The sequence below is a fragment of the Paroedura picta genome, chromosome 1 (assembly GCF_049243985.1).
Source record: "Paroedura picta isolate Pp20150507F chromosome 1, Ppicta_v3.0, whole genome shotgun sequence".
Classification (NCBI taxonomy): domain Eukaryota; kingdom Metazoa; phylum Chordata; class Lepidosauria; order Squamata; family Gekkonidae; genus Paroedura; species Paroedura picta.
In genome coordinates, this window is record NC_135369.1 from 120,792,455 (window position 1) to 120,805,809 (window position 13,355).

Sequence of the window (13,355 nt, forward strand, 5' to 3'; positions counted from 1 at the left end):
TGGATGTGGCCAGTTGTCCACCTGCCAGCAGGGGGCAAGATAGGTGGCTCTTTGAATTGCTTGAGTTGGACCATGAATGTTTTTGAGATTTGTATGTGTGCATTAGTTTGACTGGTGAAAGAGTACGTGTAGGGATTCACTCCCATTGTCATGAGATGTTAATATAAGATGCTCCCAGTTCAGACAGGAAAGGTTATAAGAGTTAGACAACCTTTCAGAATTGTGCAAACTAAGTTCTGGGGAACAAAGGGAGATACAGTGAAGTCTCTTGACCAGTATCTATTTACATTGTTTGAGTAGGCTGGTGCCCATTCCAAAGATGTGAATGCCAAGGTTACACAAGAGACTGTACAATTTAGTCTCATGTTTTTATGTTCTCTTTTTTTCAGTCCGGTTTGATGCATGTTTTGTGGGTTCTTGTATTCTTGAAAATAGTGGCTACATTTTAGTAAATCTTTCTTTTTAAAGAACTCAAACTGTGATCAAATCTCTCAGCCATGGTACCTGAATACTCAGTCCATAGACTCCTGACTGGGCTGCAGTCAAGTTAGCTGGCTGGGGGAGGTCGTGAATCACACACACAGCCTCTATCTGTTACTCAAGTTCCAAGTAGAAAGACGAAGAGCACAGCTTGATGGTGGCATTCCACCCTGTATAGGAAGGAGAAGGGGGGTAAGTGGGGCAAGTCGAAACCTTCTCTCATACATCCTGCACTATTTCCCCTCCACATCCCGGCAAAGATAACAAAGAAGCAGGTAGGAATGGATTATTAAAACTGCAACCTATGGTAACTGAAAAAGAGGAAGCGAGGGTACAAGGAGAAGATAAGCAAATGATTGGCATAGTTACTCCTGAAGCTACCTAAATATTATTTATAACAAAGCATGAACTATGTGTGTGAATTCACAATAAATAAACAACTCAAGGAAATCTTACTTTGACACAGTGACAGAGATCATCAGTTTGTTTTGTAAATAATTTCTGCAGCATGTTGAATCTTAAAGAATATAGTTCTAAGCTCAATTCTTTAGCAATACCTATAACATTTTATGTACAAAATGATTAACTATCAGTATTTCAATATTAATGCCAACTGTATTGCATTCAAAACAAAAATGAACTTCTTAATTATCTACATCAAGAAACCTGATGGAAAATGGTAAACAATGTTTTCTGTAATCTATCAAATACTGTGCTTAATTTAAAGAACAGCAATGTATGGTTTTAATATTGGGTTCTAAGAAGCTGTTGCAATTCCTGTGTCTTTGTTTTTTTAATAAATAGAATTGCCATACAATGATTACTTTGAGTATTTTGGACCAGATTTCAAGCTGCATATAAGTCCATCAAATATGACAAACCAGAACACTCCAGAATATATGGAAAAGATTAAGTAAGTATTACTATCCTAGTGTGAATATGGGTTACTGTGAAGTGTTGAATAATGGCAACTATTCTAGAAAGTCTTGGATAATTATCTCTCCCCCCCCCCCCCCCCATTCTTAGCTCTATAGAGATCAAAAAAGGCAGGGGCTTAATAAGAACCTGGACTACTAGGTGAGAAAGAAAAACTGCTGTATAGAAAGGAGGCAGGGAAACTTTATAAGGCAAATTTGATAACTGATCCGATGTGTGTGGATTGCTATTGTGGTTTAGCACTAGAAAGAATTTTTGATTTATCATAGATGATGATGATGATCAATTCTATCATAAAGTAGCAACTTTTCTTTGCAGGCAGCGTTTATTTGAGAACTTGCGCATGTTGCCCCATGCTCCTGGTGTACAGATGCAAGCTATTCCTGAAGATGCTGTTCATGAAGACAGTGGTGATGAAGATGGTGAAGATCCAGATAAACGTATTTCTAGTAAGGAGAAGTGTATCAATAGACAATTAATTGTAAAATCTAAGCAGTGGGGGAGGTCAGATGTTGCAGGCCCTTGTATACATGTATAGGATTTCCTTCATTATGCTTTAATTCACCACATTGTTCTAAGGCAGCCAGGCCCTTGCTGATACTTGTTCTGATACTCAAGGAAAGTAGACATCACACTTTCCCAGTGGGCCTTGTGTGTCCCCCGCTCCTTACTCAAAAGGACTTATCTATATCTGGTGATGGCTATGCTACTTGTTGCTGAACCAAGAGGATGGGTAAGCTCCATGTTTCCCCAGTCAGAATCACCCACTACTTGCTGTTATTCCCCGCTACCTATCTTTGATTCACTCCATCCTTCTCACTAGAATTAAAGCGCATTGTAGCTGATACAACAGACACTAGCATGGGGGCAGGGGAGTAAATAGCAAAGAGAGTGGGAGGTAGAAAGGAAGACAGGGATTAAGAGAGAAAGAGGACAGAAAAAAGAAGGAAGGAAAGAGAAAAGAAAAAAGAGGGTTAGCCAGAAATATCGATAGAAGGAAAGAAAAAGAGAGAGAGAGAGACAGGACAGAGAGAAATATAGAGAGAAAGAGAGGGAGAAGACGACAGAAATAGAGAGAAAGAGAAAAGAAAGGGAGAGAAGTAAATGAAGAGAGGGGAAGGAAGAGGGAGAAAAATACAGAGCGAGATACACAGAAAAAGTAAAAGAGAGAAAGGGTGAGAGAGGGATAGAATGAGAGGAAGGAAGAAAGAGACAGAAAGCCAGAGATATAGGAGGAGAGATGTAGGAAGAGGTAGAAAGGAAAGAGAGAGAGAGGAGAGAGAGAGGAAGTGGGGAAGGGTTGGTGCTGCATCTCCAAAGCTGGCTGTGGCATTTCAGTCCCGGTGAGGCTGGGAGAGGTGGCGGCAGATAGGCCTACTGGGTGGATTGGCAGACTGTTGGCAGGGACTTCTCCCCCCCCCCCCCCAGCCATCCCGCCACACACACCCTGCAGCCTCGCAAAGGGCCAGTGCGGCTCTTCTGAAGTCTTACCAGGGCTTTGCGGGTCTGGGCGGAGTGGCAGCGGGAACTTCTTCCTAAGCCCCGGCAGCCGTCCCACCACTGGTCCATCCAGCTACACATAGCCCTAGCACCGTTCTTCCAAGCCTTGGCAGGGCGGCAGGGACTTCTTCCTCCCTTGGCAGCTGTCCCACTGCCACTCCACCAGGCCCTGCCAGGCCTGGACTGAGTGGCAGCAGGGGCTTCTTCCCAAACTCCATTGCAGTGGGGACTTTCCTACTCCCCCCCTACACTTCCAAGGCTTCAGCAGGCCATAGCTGGTAGTCCCCTCATGCCAACCCCTGTCCGTCAAAGGCCTGTGGCGGCCCACCAAACCCTCAGGGGCCGCTTGCGCGGCCCACGGGTTGGGGAGGCTGCGCTAGACAGTCACGTCCCACCCCTTCCTCTCCCTTCCCCCTGGGCCCTCCCTTCCCCAGGAGCCCCACTCACATCCTTCCCCATCAGCGGCCAGGGGCAAAATGGCTGTGATCTCGTCAGATTGCCCCTGGCCAGGTTGTGGGGGGTGGGGCCAAAGTCTGGAAGGGTCCCGCCCAGTCTCTGCCCACCTACCCCTTGCTCAATTATAACAGCCCAAGCTTTTACAGATATGTAATGTAATTGCTGCAGTGTTTTTAATCCATATCTTAAGTAGCTAAGTACTTAAGGAACATTACATAATGTTTCAGATTGATTCTGATTCTGATTAAGAAACTTCTATCCCACGTTTTTGTGGCTATTTATCAGCTGACCAATATATTCCTGGAAGTAAGGTAATATATCACAGCAAATTGGTGGTATTATAGAATTGTTCTCATGTGAATGATTAGAATCTAACCTTTGTTTTGCTTCTAGGAAGGGGATTAATTTGTCCAGGTACTTATTACAGGTATTGCTTTGCAGAAACAGTCAGAACTGTTTAGTCTCCCGGTTGGCTGTGACTTGGCTATTGAGGCCAATACATTGAGCACAAATCAATCATTGTCAGAGTGCTTCTTCCATGTCAGATGTCCTGATCAAGCTCTGGCATGGAGCTTTTGGAAATGCTTGCTATTTTAGTTGTGTGCTTTTAGTTCTAGGAGAGAGATTCTTTCCTATATACTGAAGTATGTTTGAGAACCAAAGTGAGTTTATTGTTGGCATGTTGCAATGGTAAATTACAGTATTTGCTGGTGTATAAGACTACTTTTTCCCCCTGAAAAACATGCCTCCAAGTGGGAGGGTCGTCCTATACGCCGGGTGCACTTCAGTTGGGATAGACATAGTGGCCCATAGTACTGTAATGTAATGTAATAAACACTATATTTTGAGTGGAAATGTTGGGGGGTCGTCTTATACGCCCAGTCGTCTTATACGCTGGCAAATACGGTATACCTACAGCAAGTTTACACAGAGTATCTTTAACACAATTTCTTACAAAGCAGATTGTTACTGTCAGGTCACATACTGTCAGCTTCAACAGGTGAAGACCAGTCAATCGTAATTAAGCAAAAGAAAAAAGTCTCAAGCTGGCAACAGCAAATGATTTATTCCAATATTCAAAACAATTTCAAAACAGATTCCCAGGTATAGTCCATTTTTGATATCTTCATCAGTGATATTCTCAATTCTATTAATAACTCAATCGTCTCTAATTGCATTCTTATGGGTAGAGTAATTATACATTGAGATGTTAATATTAGTAGACCCGTACATATTTGGATTTTATGTGACCATTTTGGGATTGAACTACAGAAACTAAGGCATTATGAGAGATTAAGTTATTTTCTATAATTTCTTCACCCGTCACTGATGAAGATATCGAAAACGGACTATACACAGGAATCCATTTTGCAATTGTTTTGAAAATTGGAATAAATCATTTGCCATCGCTAACTTGAGACTTTTGTCTTCCACATAAGTAGCTTGGCAGGTGTTTTTCCACTTTCACCAGGAGAAACTATTAGCACCCAACCTAGAATCAAAACACCTTGCCACAGTGATCCTTGCAATGGTCACTTCCAGGCTAGATTGCTGTAATTCATTTTACACTTGCCTACCCTTATCTCTGACTCGGAAATTGAGTGGCTGCCAGGGTCCCTACCACATGGAGAGCCCATGTTTGACCTGTTCTGCAGCAGCTGCACTGGCTGCTCATGGGAGTTCCAAATCAGGTTTGAGGTGTTGGCTTTAACCTATAAGTTCATACATGGTCTGGGACCAGCATATCTTAGGGGCCGCCTCTCTGAGTATATCCTCCAAAGATTGCTCTGTTTTGCTAGCACCATCTTGTTGGTGATTCCCAGGCTCAGAGAAGTGTGCCTGGACTTTTCGGCCCTGTCTCTAGCCTGGTGGAATGAGTTGCCAGCCGAAACTTGGGCCCTTTCAGAACCATCAGAATTGCAAAGGGCCTGTAAAATAACACTGTTCCACCAGGCATATAGTTGAGGCCAAGACTAGCAGGGACATTTAAATGAGCCCCCCTGCTGTCTTCCTTCTCCATCTAGGCCTAGGTTGAAATTCTGATCCACCTGTCCACAGGTTTTTAGTGATCAAACATGTTTTTCTATTGTTTTTTTTAACTAATGGTTTTAAATGTATGTGTCTTTATCCTTTGTATGATAGACTGTTGTTAACCTCCCCAAGACTATTGCTAGAAATTAAAATATAATTACACTAGCAAGAAAGCCCATTGCAAGCAGGAATGCAATGGGCGTTAGGAACCAGGAGACATCGGGAGTTGCAGATCACTCTGTGTGTGTGTCTCTCCCTCCCTCCCGCTGTGTGTCTCCAAGTGCCTCGCAGAGGAGGCATAGCAGGTAATGAGGGCTGGTTTATAGAAGGGAAGGAGGGCTGGTGTGCAATTTGGGGCAGCTCTCTCTGTTTTTCTCTCCCTCCGCCACAGCTGGGGCGGCTCTCTCTGTGTCTCTGTCAGCAGCTTGGGGCAGCTCTCTCTGTGTCTTTCTCTGCCTGTCTCACAGCAGGAGCGATAGGAGGGAATGAGGCCCTGTGTTTGGTCTGGTAGGGCTCTGTGTGTCTCTGTCTCTGGCGTGTCTGAGGGGAGCGTGGCTAGCATCCAGGGAAGGAGGGCGGGAGCTTTAGGGGCAGGGCCAACGCTGGCTGCACCCTGATTGGCCGTATTCCAACTCGGACAGCCGGAGGGGTTTTCTGGCCAGGAGTCCAAGATGTTATTTCCTGGCCTCAACCATAGGCCTGACAGAACAGCTTTGTTTTGCAGGCTCTCCAGTTTAAGCTCCTGGATGGCCCTGATCTCACCAGGCTGAGGCCAGAGCCAAAAAGACCCTGGTCAACGCCAGTTTTATTTCTCTGGGGCTGAGGACCGTAAGGAGTTTTTGGCTGCTTGAGTTTAATGTCTTGGAAGGTATAGGGGAAGAGGATGTTCTAAGACGTGAACTTCACTATTACAAGAAAATCTAGTCACAATGTAATGAAGAAAAAGGCAAGTGTAAAAGTATCTGATCATCTTACTTTTTTATTGTAGTTCGAGCATCTGATAAACGGATAGCCTGTGATGAAGAATTTTCTGACTCTGAAGATGAAGGGGAAGGAGGGCGAAGAAATGTTGCTGATCATAAAAAAGGAGCAAAGAAAGCCCGATTAGAAGAAGATAAAAAAGAGACAGATGACAAAAAAGCAGGTAAATGGTGAATTTTGATATAGAGCTATAAAGTCTGGTCTTTTTAATTTACAACCCTAAGCGTGCATAAGAACGTCAGAGCGTGGTGGCTCAGGTCAGTGTCTGTATAGTCAAGCACTCTGTTTCAAACAATGACCATTTGTTTGTCCTGAAGGGCAAATGGCAGAGACTGCAGCCCTCCCCTGCTGATGCCTCCCAGCGCTGTTATTGGAGATGTGCTGCTTCTGGATATGGAGGCTCCCTTCAATCACCCTAGTTCATGACTATCACTTTCTCCCCTGGCAGTGAATTCCACAGTTAGATTATTTGTTGGGTAAAGAAGTATTTCCTTTTGTCTGTTTTGAGCCTATTTCACAACAGTTCTTACAAGAAGCTGACCTCTTATTTTGTATTCCTTTCATGATCCCAGGATCTATTTTTCTAGACTGAAAACCCTCAGATTCTCCATCAGTCCCTTATAAGAAAGTTGTTCCTAAAGCCTTCATCATCTTAGCTGTCCTTTTTTGAGGAGAGGGGGGAGATACGGTGAACACTACTGCACACAGTACTCCAAATCAGGGGTCCCCAACCCCCGGTCTGCGGCCCGGTACCGGGCCACAAAGGCCATAGTACCGGGCCGCCAGCGGCCACGCCTGCCTCCCCTCCTGCAGCGAGAGGGGGGAAATAGGCTGGCGCGGCAGCCGGCACGGCAGCGACGCAAACGCGCACTCGCGGAGCTGCCGCGCATGCGCGTTTGCGCCCCCTGCTGGCGAAAACGTGCATGCACGGCAACTCTGAACATGTGCATTAGTGCCACCTGGTGGCAAAAATGCGCATGTGTGGCAATTGCGCATGCGCGTTTACACGCAGCTGTGGCAGCCGGACCCTGGCTCTCCCCCACCCCCAGAGGTGGTCCCCGACCACAAGAAGGTTGGGGACCGCTACTCCAAATGAGGTCTATTTTTATACAAGAGTATTACAATAGTGAAGAGCCTCTTGTGGCGCAGGGTGGTAAGGCAGGAGAAATGCTATCTGAAGCTGTCTGCCCATGAGGCTGGGAGTTCAATCCCAGCAGTCGGCTCAAGGTTGACTCAACCTTCCATCCTTCCGAGGTCGGTAAAATGAGTACCCAGCTTGCTGGGGGGGGTAAATGGTAATGACTGGGGAAGGCACTGGCAAACCACCCCGTATTGAGTCTGCCATGAAAACGCTAGAGGGCGTCACCCCAAGGGTCAGACATGACCCGGTGCTTGCACAGGGGATACCTTTACCTAAAAATTACAATAGTGATTGGTCTATTTTCAGTCTCTTTACAAGTAATTCCTAGTATGGAAATTTGCTGATTTCACGGAATCAACATATTCAGCTTTCCACAATAACTCTAAGATCTTTCATTCTAAGTTTTAGCCAGTTTAGACCTATGAATCTATACTTACAATCACAAATGTTGGTTCAAATAGGTATCATCTTAAACTTTACCCACCTATAATACTCCATTGTTCACTTGTATTGTTGTGAATACTGTTGGTGTATTTCTCCTGTCAGCTTTTTGCCATTTAACAAGCTTTTGATCCATGGGAGAACAAGTTCTCTTATTGCATGATTGCCAAACTTATGCTCCACATTTTCCGCAGTGAAAACAATACAAATAATTAAATTTCAGCCATTTCCTCATCTTCCTTAGGCAGTGATTTTATTCCTTTGTCAACCAAAGGCCTAGCCCTCCCTAGATGGTTTTCTGCTCTGGAAAGATAGTTCTACAACCAATGGAACATTTTTTACTAATGAATACAGTTAAGCATATGACAGACTTGCACAGTCTACAACTCAGTAACCCAGATATAGCCCACCATCTAATTTCATTACCTAACTGCATCTGCTAAAACAGGCCCCAATCAAGCACCTAGTTTCCCACTTTTTAAAACGAACCTTCACAGTAAAAAAACCCTCAAATTTTGATCATAGAATCATAGAATCATAGAGTTGGAAGGGGCCATACAGGGCATCTAGTCCAACCCCCTGCTCAACGCAGGATCAGCCCAAAGCATCCAAGAAAACTGTGTATCCAACCTTTGCTTGAAGACTGCCAGTGAGGGGGAGTTCACCACCTCCTTAGGCAGCCTATTCCACTGCTGAACTACTCTGACAGTGAAAAACTTTTTCCTGATATCTAGCCTATATTGATGTACTTGTAGTTTAAACCCATTACTGCGTGTCCTTTCCTCTGCAGCCAATGGAAACAGCATCCTGCCCTCCTCCAAGTGACAACCTTTCAAATACTTAAAGAGGGCTATCATGTCCCCTCTCAACCTCCTTTACTCCAGGCTGAGTATTCCCAAGTCCCTCAACCTATCTTCCTAGTGCTTTGTCCCTTGGCCCCAGATCATCTTCGTCGCTCTCCTCTGTACCCTTTCAATTTTATCTACGTCCTTCTTGAAGTGAGGCCTCCAGAACTGCACACAGTACTCCAGGTGTGGTCTGACCAGTGCCGTATACAATAGGACTATGACATCTTGTGATTTTGATGTGATGCCCTTGTTGATACAGCCCAAAATGGCATTAGCCTTTTTTACCACTGCATCACACTGCCTGATCATGTTTAGTTTACAATCCACAAGTACCCCAAGGTCTTGTTCACACACAGTGTTACCTAGAAGCGTATTCCCCATCCAATAGGCATGCTTTTCATTTTTCTGACCCAGATGCAGAACTTTACACTTATCTTTATTAAATTGCATCTTGTTCTCATTTGCCCATTTTTCCATTGTGTTCAGATCTCGTTGAACTCTGTCTCTATTTTCCGGAGTATTTGCCAGTCCTCCCAATTTGGTGTCATCTGCAAACTTGATAAGTAGTCCCTTCACCCCCTCATCTAGATCATTAATAAATATGTTAAAAAGTACTGGACCGAGCACCGAGCCCTGAGGTACCCCGCTACTCACCTCCCCTCAGTCTGATGAAACACCATCCTCATATAGCTGTGAGCATAATAAAGAAATAAAAGCCATAGCCATTTAATAAGGTTTCTCCAAAACCAAGGTTGAAATCCATGAGACAAAAGTAATCCAAATAATTCAAGATTAGTTAATATTTGTTCTGGTACACAATATGAAATATTTGAGACAGGTAAATAACCCGTAGGGCTCTTAGAGTTTCTTCAAGAACATTTTCACCTGTATTTCTACCAGTATTTCCCCCAAGATCGCAGCATATCTTTGTCAAGAAAGCATGGAGCATTGAGCATATTTAGTAACCAGTGAAGCAGTTCCTCTGTCCCAGTATAGGTCTCGATGGTGAAGAATCTAGAAGTGATGGATATTGTATTTTCATATATCTTGACCATGTGATTCAGACTGCGCAAACCAAAATGTGTCCAGCATAGGATATATGGAATCAGTAGTCCCATTCAGAACTGACCATGTAGTTAATATGTCCAGCTTGAAATTTGTGTGGGCCATTTTATTTGCACTTACAAATTAGTTAATTTGATCTATTGAAGGTTTCTTCATCTTACCGAGTTAAACTCTTGTAGCAGAAAACAGTTCTGCCAGACTACACTGCAAAAACAGAATGATGATGGTAAAATATGCATTCTTTGCAGCTGTAACTGTCACAGAGCATTTTCTGAGATGAGCTCTAAGTCATGTATAGTTAAATTTTTCACCAGTGGTCAAGATGTAATCCCCGTTGTTGTATTGTCCACGCCCTTGGAATACCGAGGAACTCACAGAGTTTTAGATAGTTCCACTCTTAAATATTGAATGATTCTATCATCCCACTCTAGAGCTTGATAAAGGCTTCAACAGCAGGAAAATCTTGACATGCCAGGAAGCCAGTTTGGTTCCATCAGTCTCCAACAGACCATCTTAATCAGTGTCTCAGCATTGTAGAGAGTCTTAACACTATGCTTGGTGGGCTGCCTTCAGTTTACGAATGTTCTTCATGTAAATCTGCTACTGTACGTTACTTCTAGATATTAAAGAGGAAGATAAATCCAAGGACAGCAGTGGTGAAAAGGCAGACACAAAAGGGTAAGTAATCTCTGACTATTTTATAATGGGTTATCGCTTCACAACATTTGTTAATGTTCCATTTGTAATGATGCACATACTTTCTATTACAGTTGACAAGTCAGTGGTGGTAGTGTCTGAAGTGTGTTCCGATGTGTGCATTGCGAACTTCATTGTTGTAATAATCAGAAAATATAAAATAAAAATATAACATGTTAATTGGCTTTTTTCCTCCCTTTGAACAGAGCAAAGTCAGAACAGCTCAGCAATCCTTGAATGTAAAGCCTCACATCAGTTGAAGGACACAATATTAAAGTGGAAAAATTGCTGAAAGAAACTTTTCATATGGGAAGAGACTGCTGATTTCATTTTTTTACTATTTGGCATGAAGCATATTTATTTTCAAACAACTGTGTTTGGTTTTTTGGCAGTTGTACCATGAGTTTTCTAATTATGATGCAAAATTTGTTCCTTCCACCAGGCTTTAAGTAATAGTATTTAAAATGGATGTGAGTTATTATGTTAAGCATCTAATCTGATCTATTAAAACTTCCTGAACTGATTTTACTCTTTTTTGTAATTATATCTTTATTAAAAAAATTGTACTTGGTTGCCTTGCCCATCATTACTTAGTATGCATGCATGGAAAAATTTCACAGTGCTTGAGAAACTGTGCAATGGAAGAATTCTGAGCAATTTAGAAAAACAGAATTCTGATCTATTTTAGGTACTGAATTATTGGTGTGGGAACATCTCTATTGTGCAACAGAAGTCTGCAGATATGACATTGTGCTCCCCTCCTCCTTGCACCCCCATACCTGAACAGTAGAGCAAGGCCTTGGTCTGATGACGGCCATGTAGAAGGGACTTGCTCACCCCGAAGACACCAGCCTGCCTCAGAGGCAAGGAGGAGAAAGACGGAGGAAGTGCCACCCACCAGGCGGAGCCGAGGGGCACTGCTCTGAGAGTACTTTCTCAGTGGTGGCAGAGGAGCAGCCAACACCATCCTGCAGTTGCTGCCCCCTTCGTCAATCTTCAGGAGCAGCCAACTGCTCTTGGGACTGGAGAGCAGCTGTTTCAGCTGCAAGCCCAGGCCTGAGCGACTGACCAGCCAGCCTCCTTGGCCAGGGCTGACAGGAAGAGCAGTGGGAGTGTGGGGCACAGCCCGGTGGCTGAAGCAGTGGCAGTGCTGCAGATGGGAACCACCCTCCCCCCCAGCACATGTGTCAGCTGCTGCTAATTGGAGCTGGGGAGGAGGTTGCTGCTGCTGCTGCTGCTGCTGCTGCTGCTGCTGCTGCTGCTGCTGCTGCTGCTGCTGCTGCTGCTGCTGCTGCTGCTGCTGCTGGCGGCTAACAAGCCTGGGGTACAGTAGGGGGGAGCATTTCCCAGGCCAGAGAGCATGCCTGCAACGAAGGCAGGGATCTTGCCTGCCTCACTCGATGTGTTGTCATATAATAAGAGCTGGGGGAGAGGGAGGCAAGGAAGGTGGCACTGCTGCTGGTTCTCCCCTTCCTCTCCAGCCCTTAGCAGAGTGGTCACACTGCACTCCTCTTTGGCACGCTAATCCCATGCCACCCGGGTGTTTCTGCTCTAGCAGTGCCTAGAGAAATCAACATATAATCAGCCACCCAGGGCTGATCCCTAGAGGTGGCTTGCCTGCAGTTCTGCAGAGATTTGGCTTCCAAGCCACCTCCTCCTCCAGAAAGCCAGAGTGAGACTGAGCCCCCTCCCCCCAATAAAGAGTGTGGGAGTGCTTCAGCACCAAGCAATTACTGGCCAAGTCCCAGTCAATACAACTGATGTGCAGTGCCTTTAATAACCCAGCATTTGTGTATGCTGAGAGAAACATTGGTGAAGTGATCATCAGGGTTGCTGCAGTGAGCTAGCTCAGGTTGAGAGCTGTGGCTGCTGAGGGCGCATGGCCTGGGAGCTGCCAGAGGGCTAATGTTGCGCAGCCAATGGCAGAAGGAGGGATAGCTGGGTGGGAAAACAAACTGCGGATCCGCTTTGCGCCAGGTAATTGTTGGCTTGAGGAGGTGAGACAGGAGGAGATTTGCTTAGGTGCCCACTTTGCTCCGTGGAAAACAAATGGAGGTCACACCCCTGCTTCTTGTTTCTCTTTCTCCATGTTTCCCAAATCGCAGTCAGGGCAGCTTCCTGGGCGTAGGTTCTTCTTCCCCCTAAACAACAGTGGTGCTAAAGCATTGTGCTTCTTCCAAGGATGACAGGAATTAGGCTCACCTAGTGGAGGAAGTCCCACAGAACTGACTTCCGAGTAAACATGCCTAGAAGTGGGCTGTCAGTTGTCTTTGGCAAGAAAGTGGAGAACTTATTTGGCATTGCATTATTGTCTGTTCACTTAAGTGGACTTCAGCCAATGTTGAAGCCTCTAAGTCCTGTTGGAGGAAGGGGGAGATACCTGGGCATTATCATACACCCACCCCCCAAGACATTTTCACTCAAGATGGGAATAATTGCAGAAAAGCTATTGTCCACTTATAGTTATGACCTAGCCCAAGTCAGTTTTTTTAAATACTTCCCTCTTTCGTCCTTGCTTTCTTTCCTTTTGCCCTCCCTGCCTCCCTTCCAGCTGTTTTCTCCAGACGAACTGGTGCCTTGAGATCAGATGTTGCTCCTGAAGACCTCTAGGCCCTCACCTATAGGTTGGCAGCCCAGGTGCCCAAATCCCCCACCACCACCCAGATGTTCCAACAGATTTTCTAGGAGAATCAGTTCCTCACCTCCAGGTATAGTCAACCTGTAGTCCTCCAGATGTTCATGGACTACAATTCCCAAATGCTGGCAGGGGCTCATGGGAA

At 44.9% G+C, this 13,355-nt stretch overlaps 1 protein-coding gene across 1 annotated transcript in view; it reads left to right on the plus strand.

Moving 5' to 3' along the window:
• Positions 1-11,146, plus strand: part of HDAC2 (histone deacetylase 2) — a 37,853-nt gene extending 26,707 nt beyond the window's left edge. The window contains exons 10-14 of the mRNA XM_077301663.1: positions 1,285-1,393; positions 1,735-1,865; positions 6,392-6,547; positions 10,500-10,557; positions 10,782-11,146. Of these exons, the coding sequence (XP_077157778.1) occupies positions 1,285-1,393; positions 1,735-1,865; positions 6,392-6,547; positions 10,500-10,557; positions 10,782-10,812 (485 nt within the window). The 3' untranslated portion in view covers positions 10,813-11,146. The remainder of the gene's footprint in view (positions 1-1,284; positions 1,394-1,734; positions 1,866-6,391; positions 6,548-10,499; positions 10,558-10,781) is intronic.
• The last annotated feature ends 2,209 nt before the right edge of the window (positions 11,147-13,355 follow it).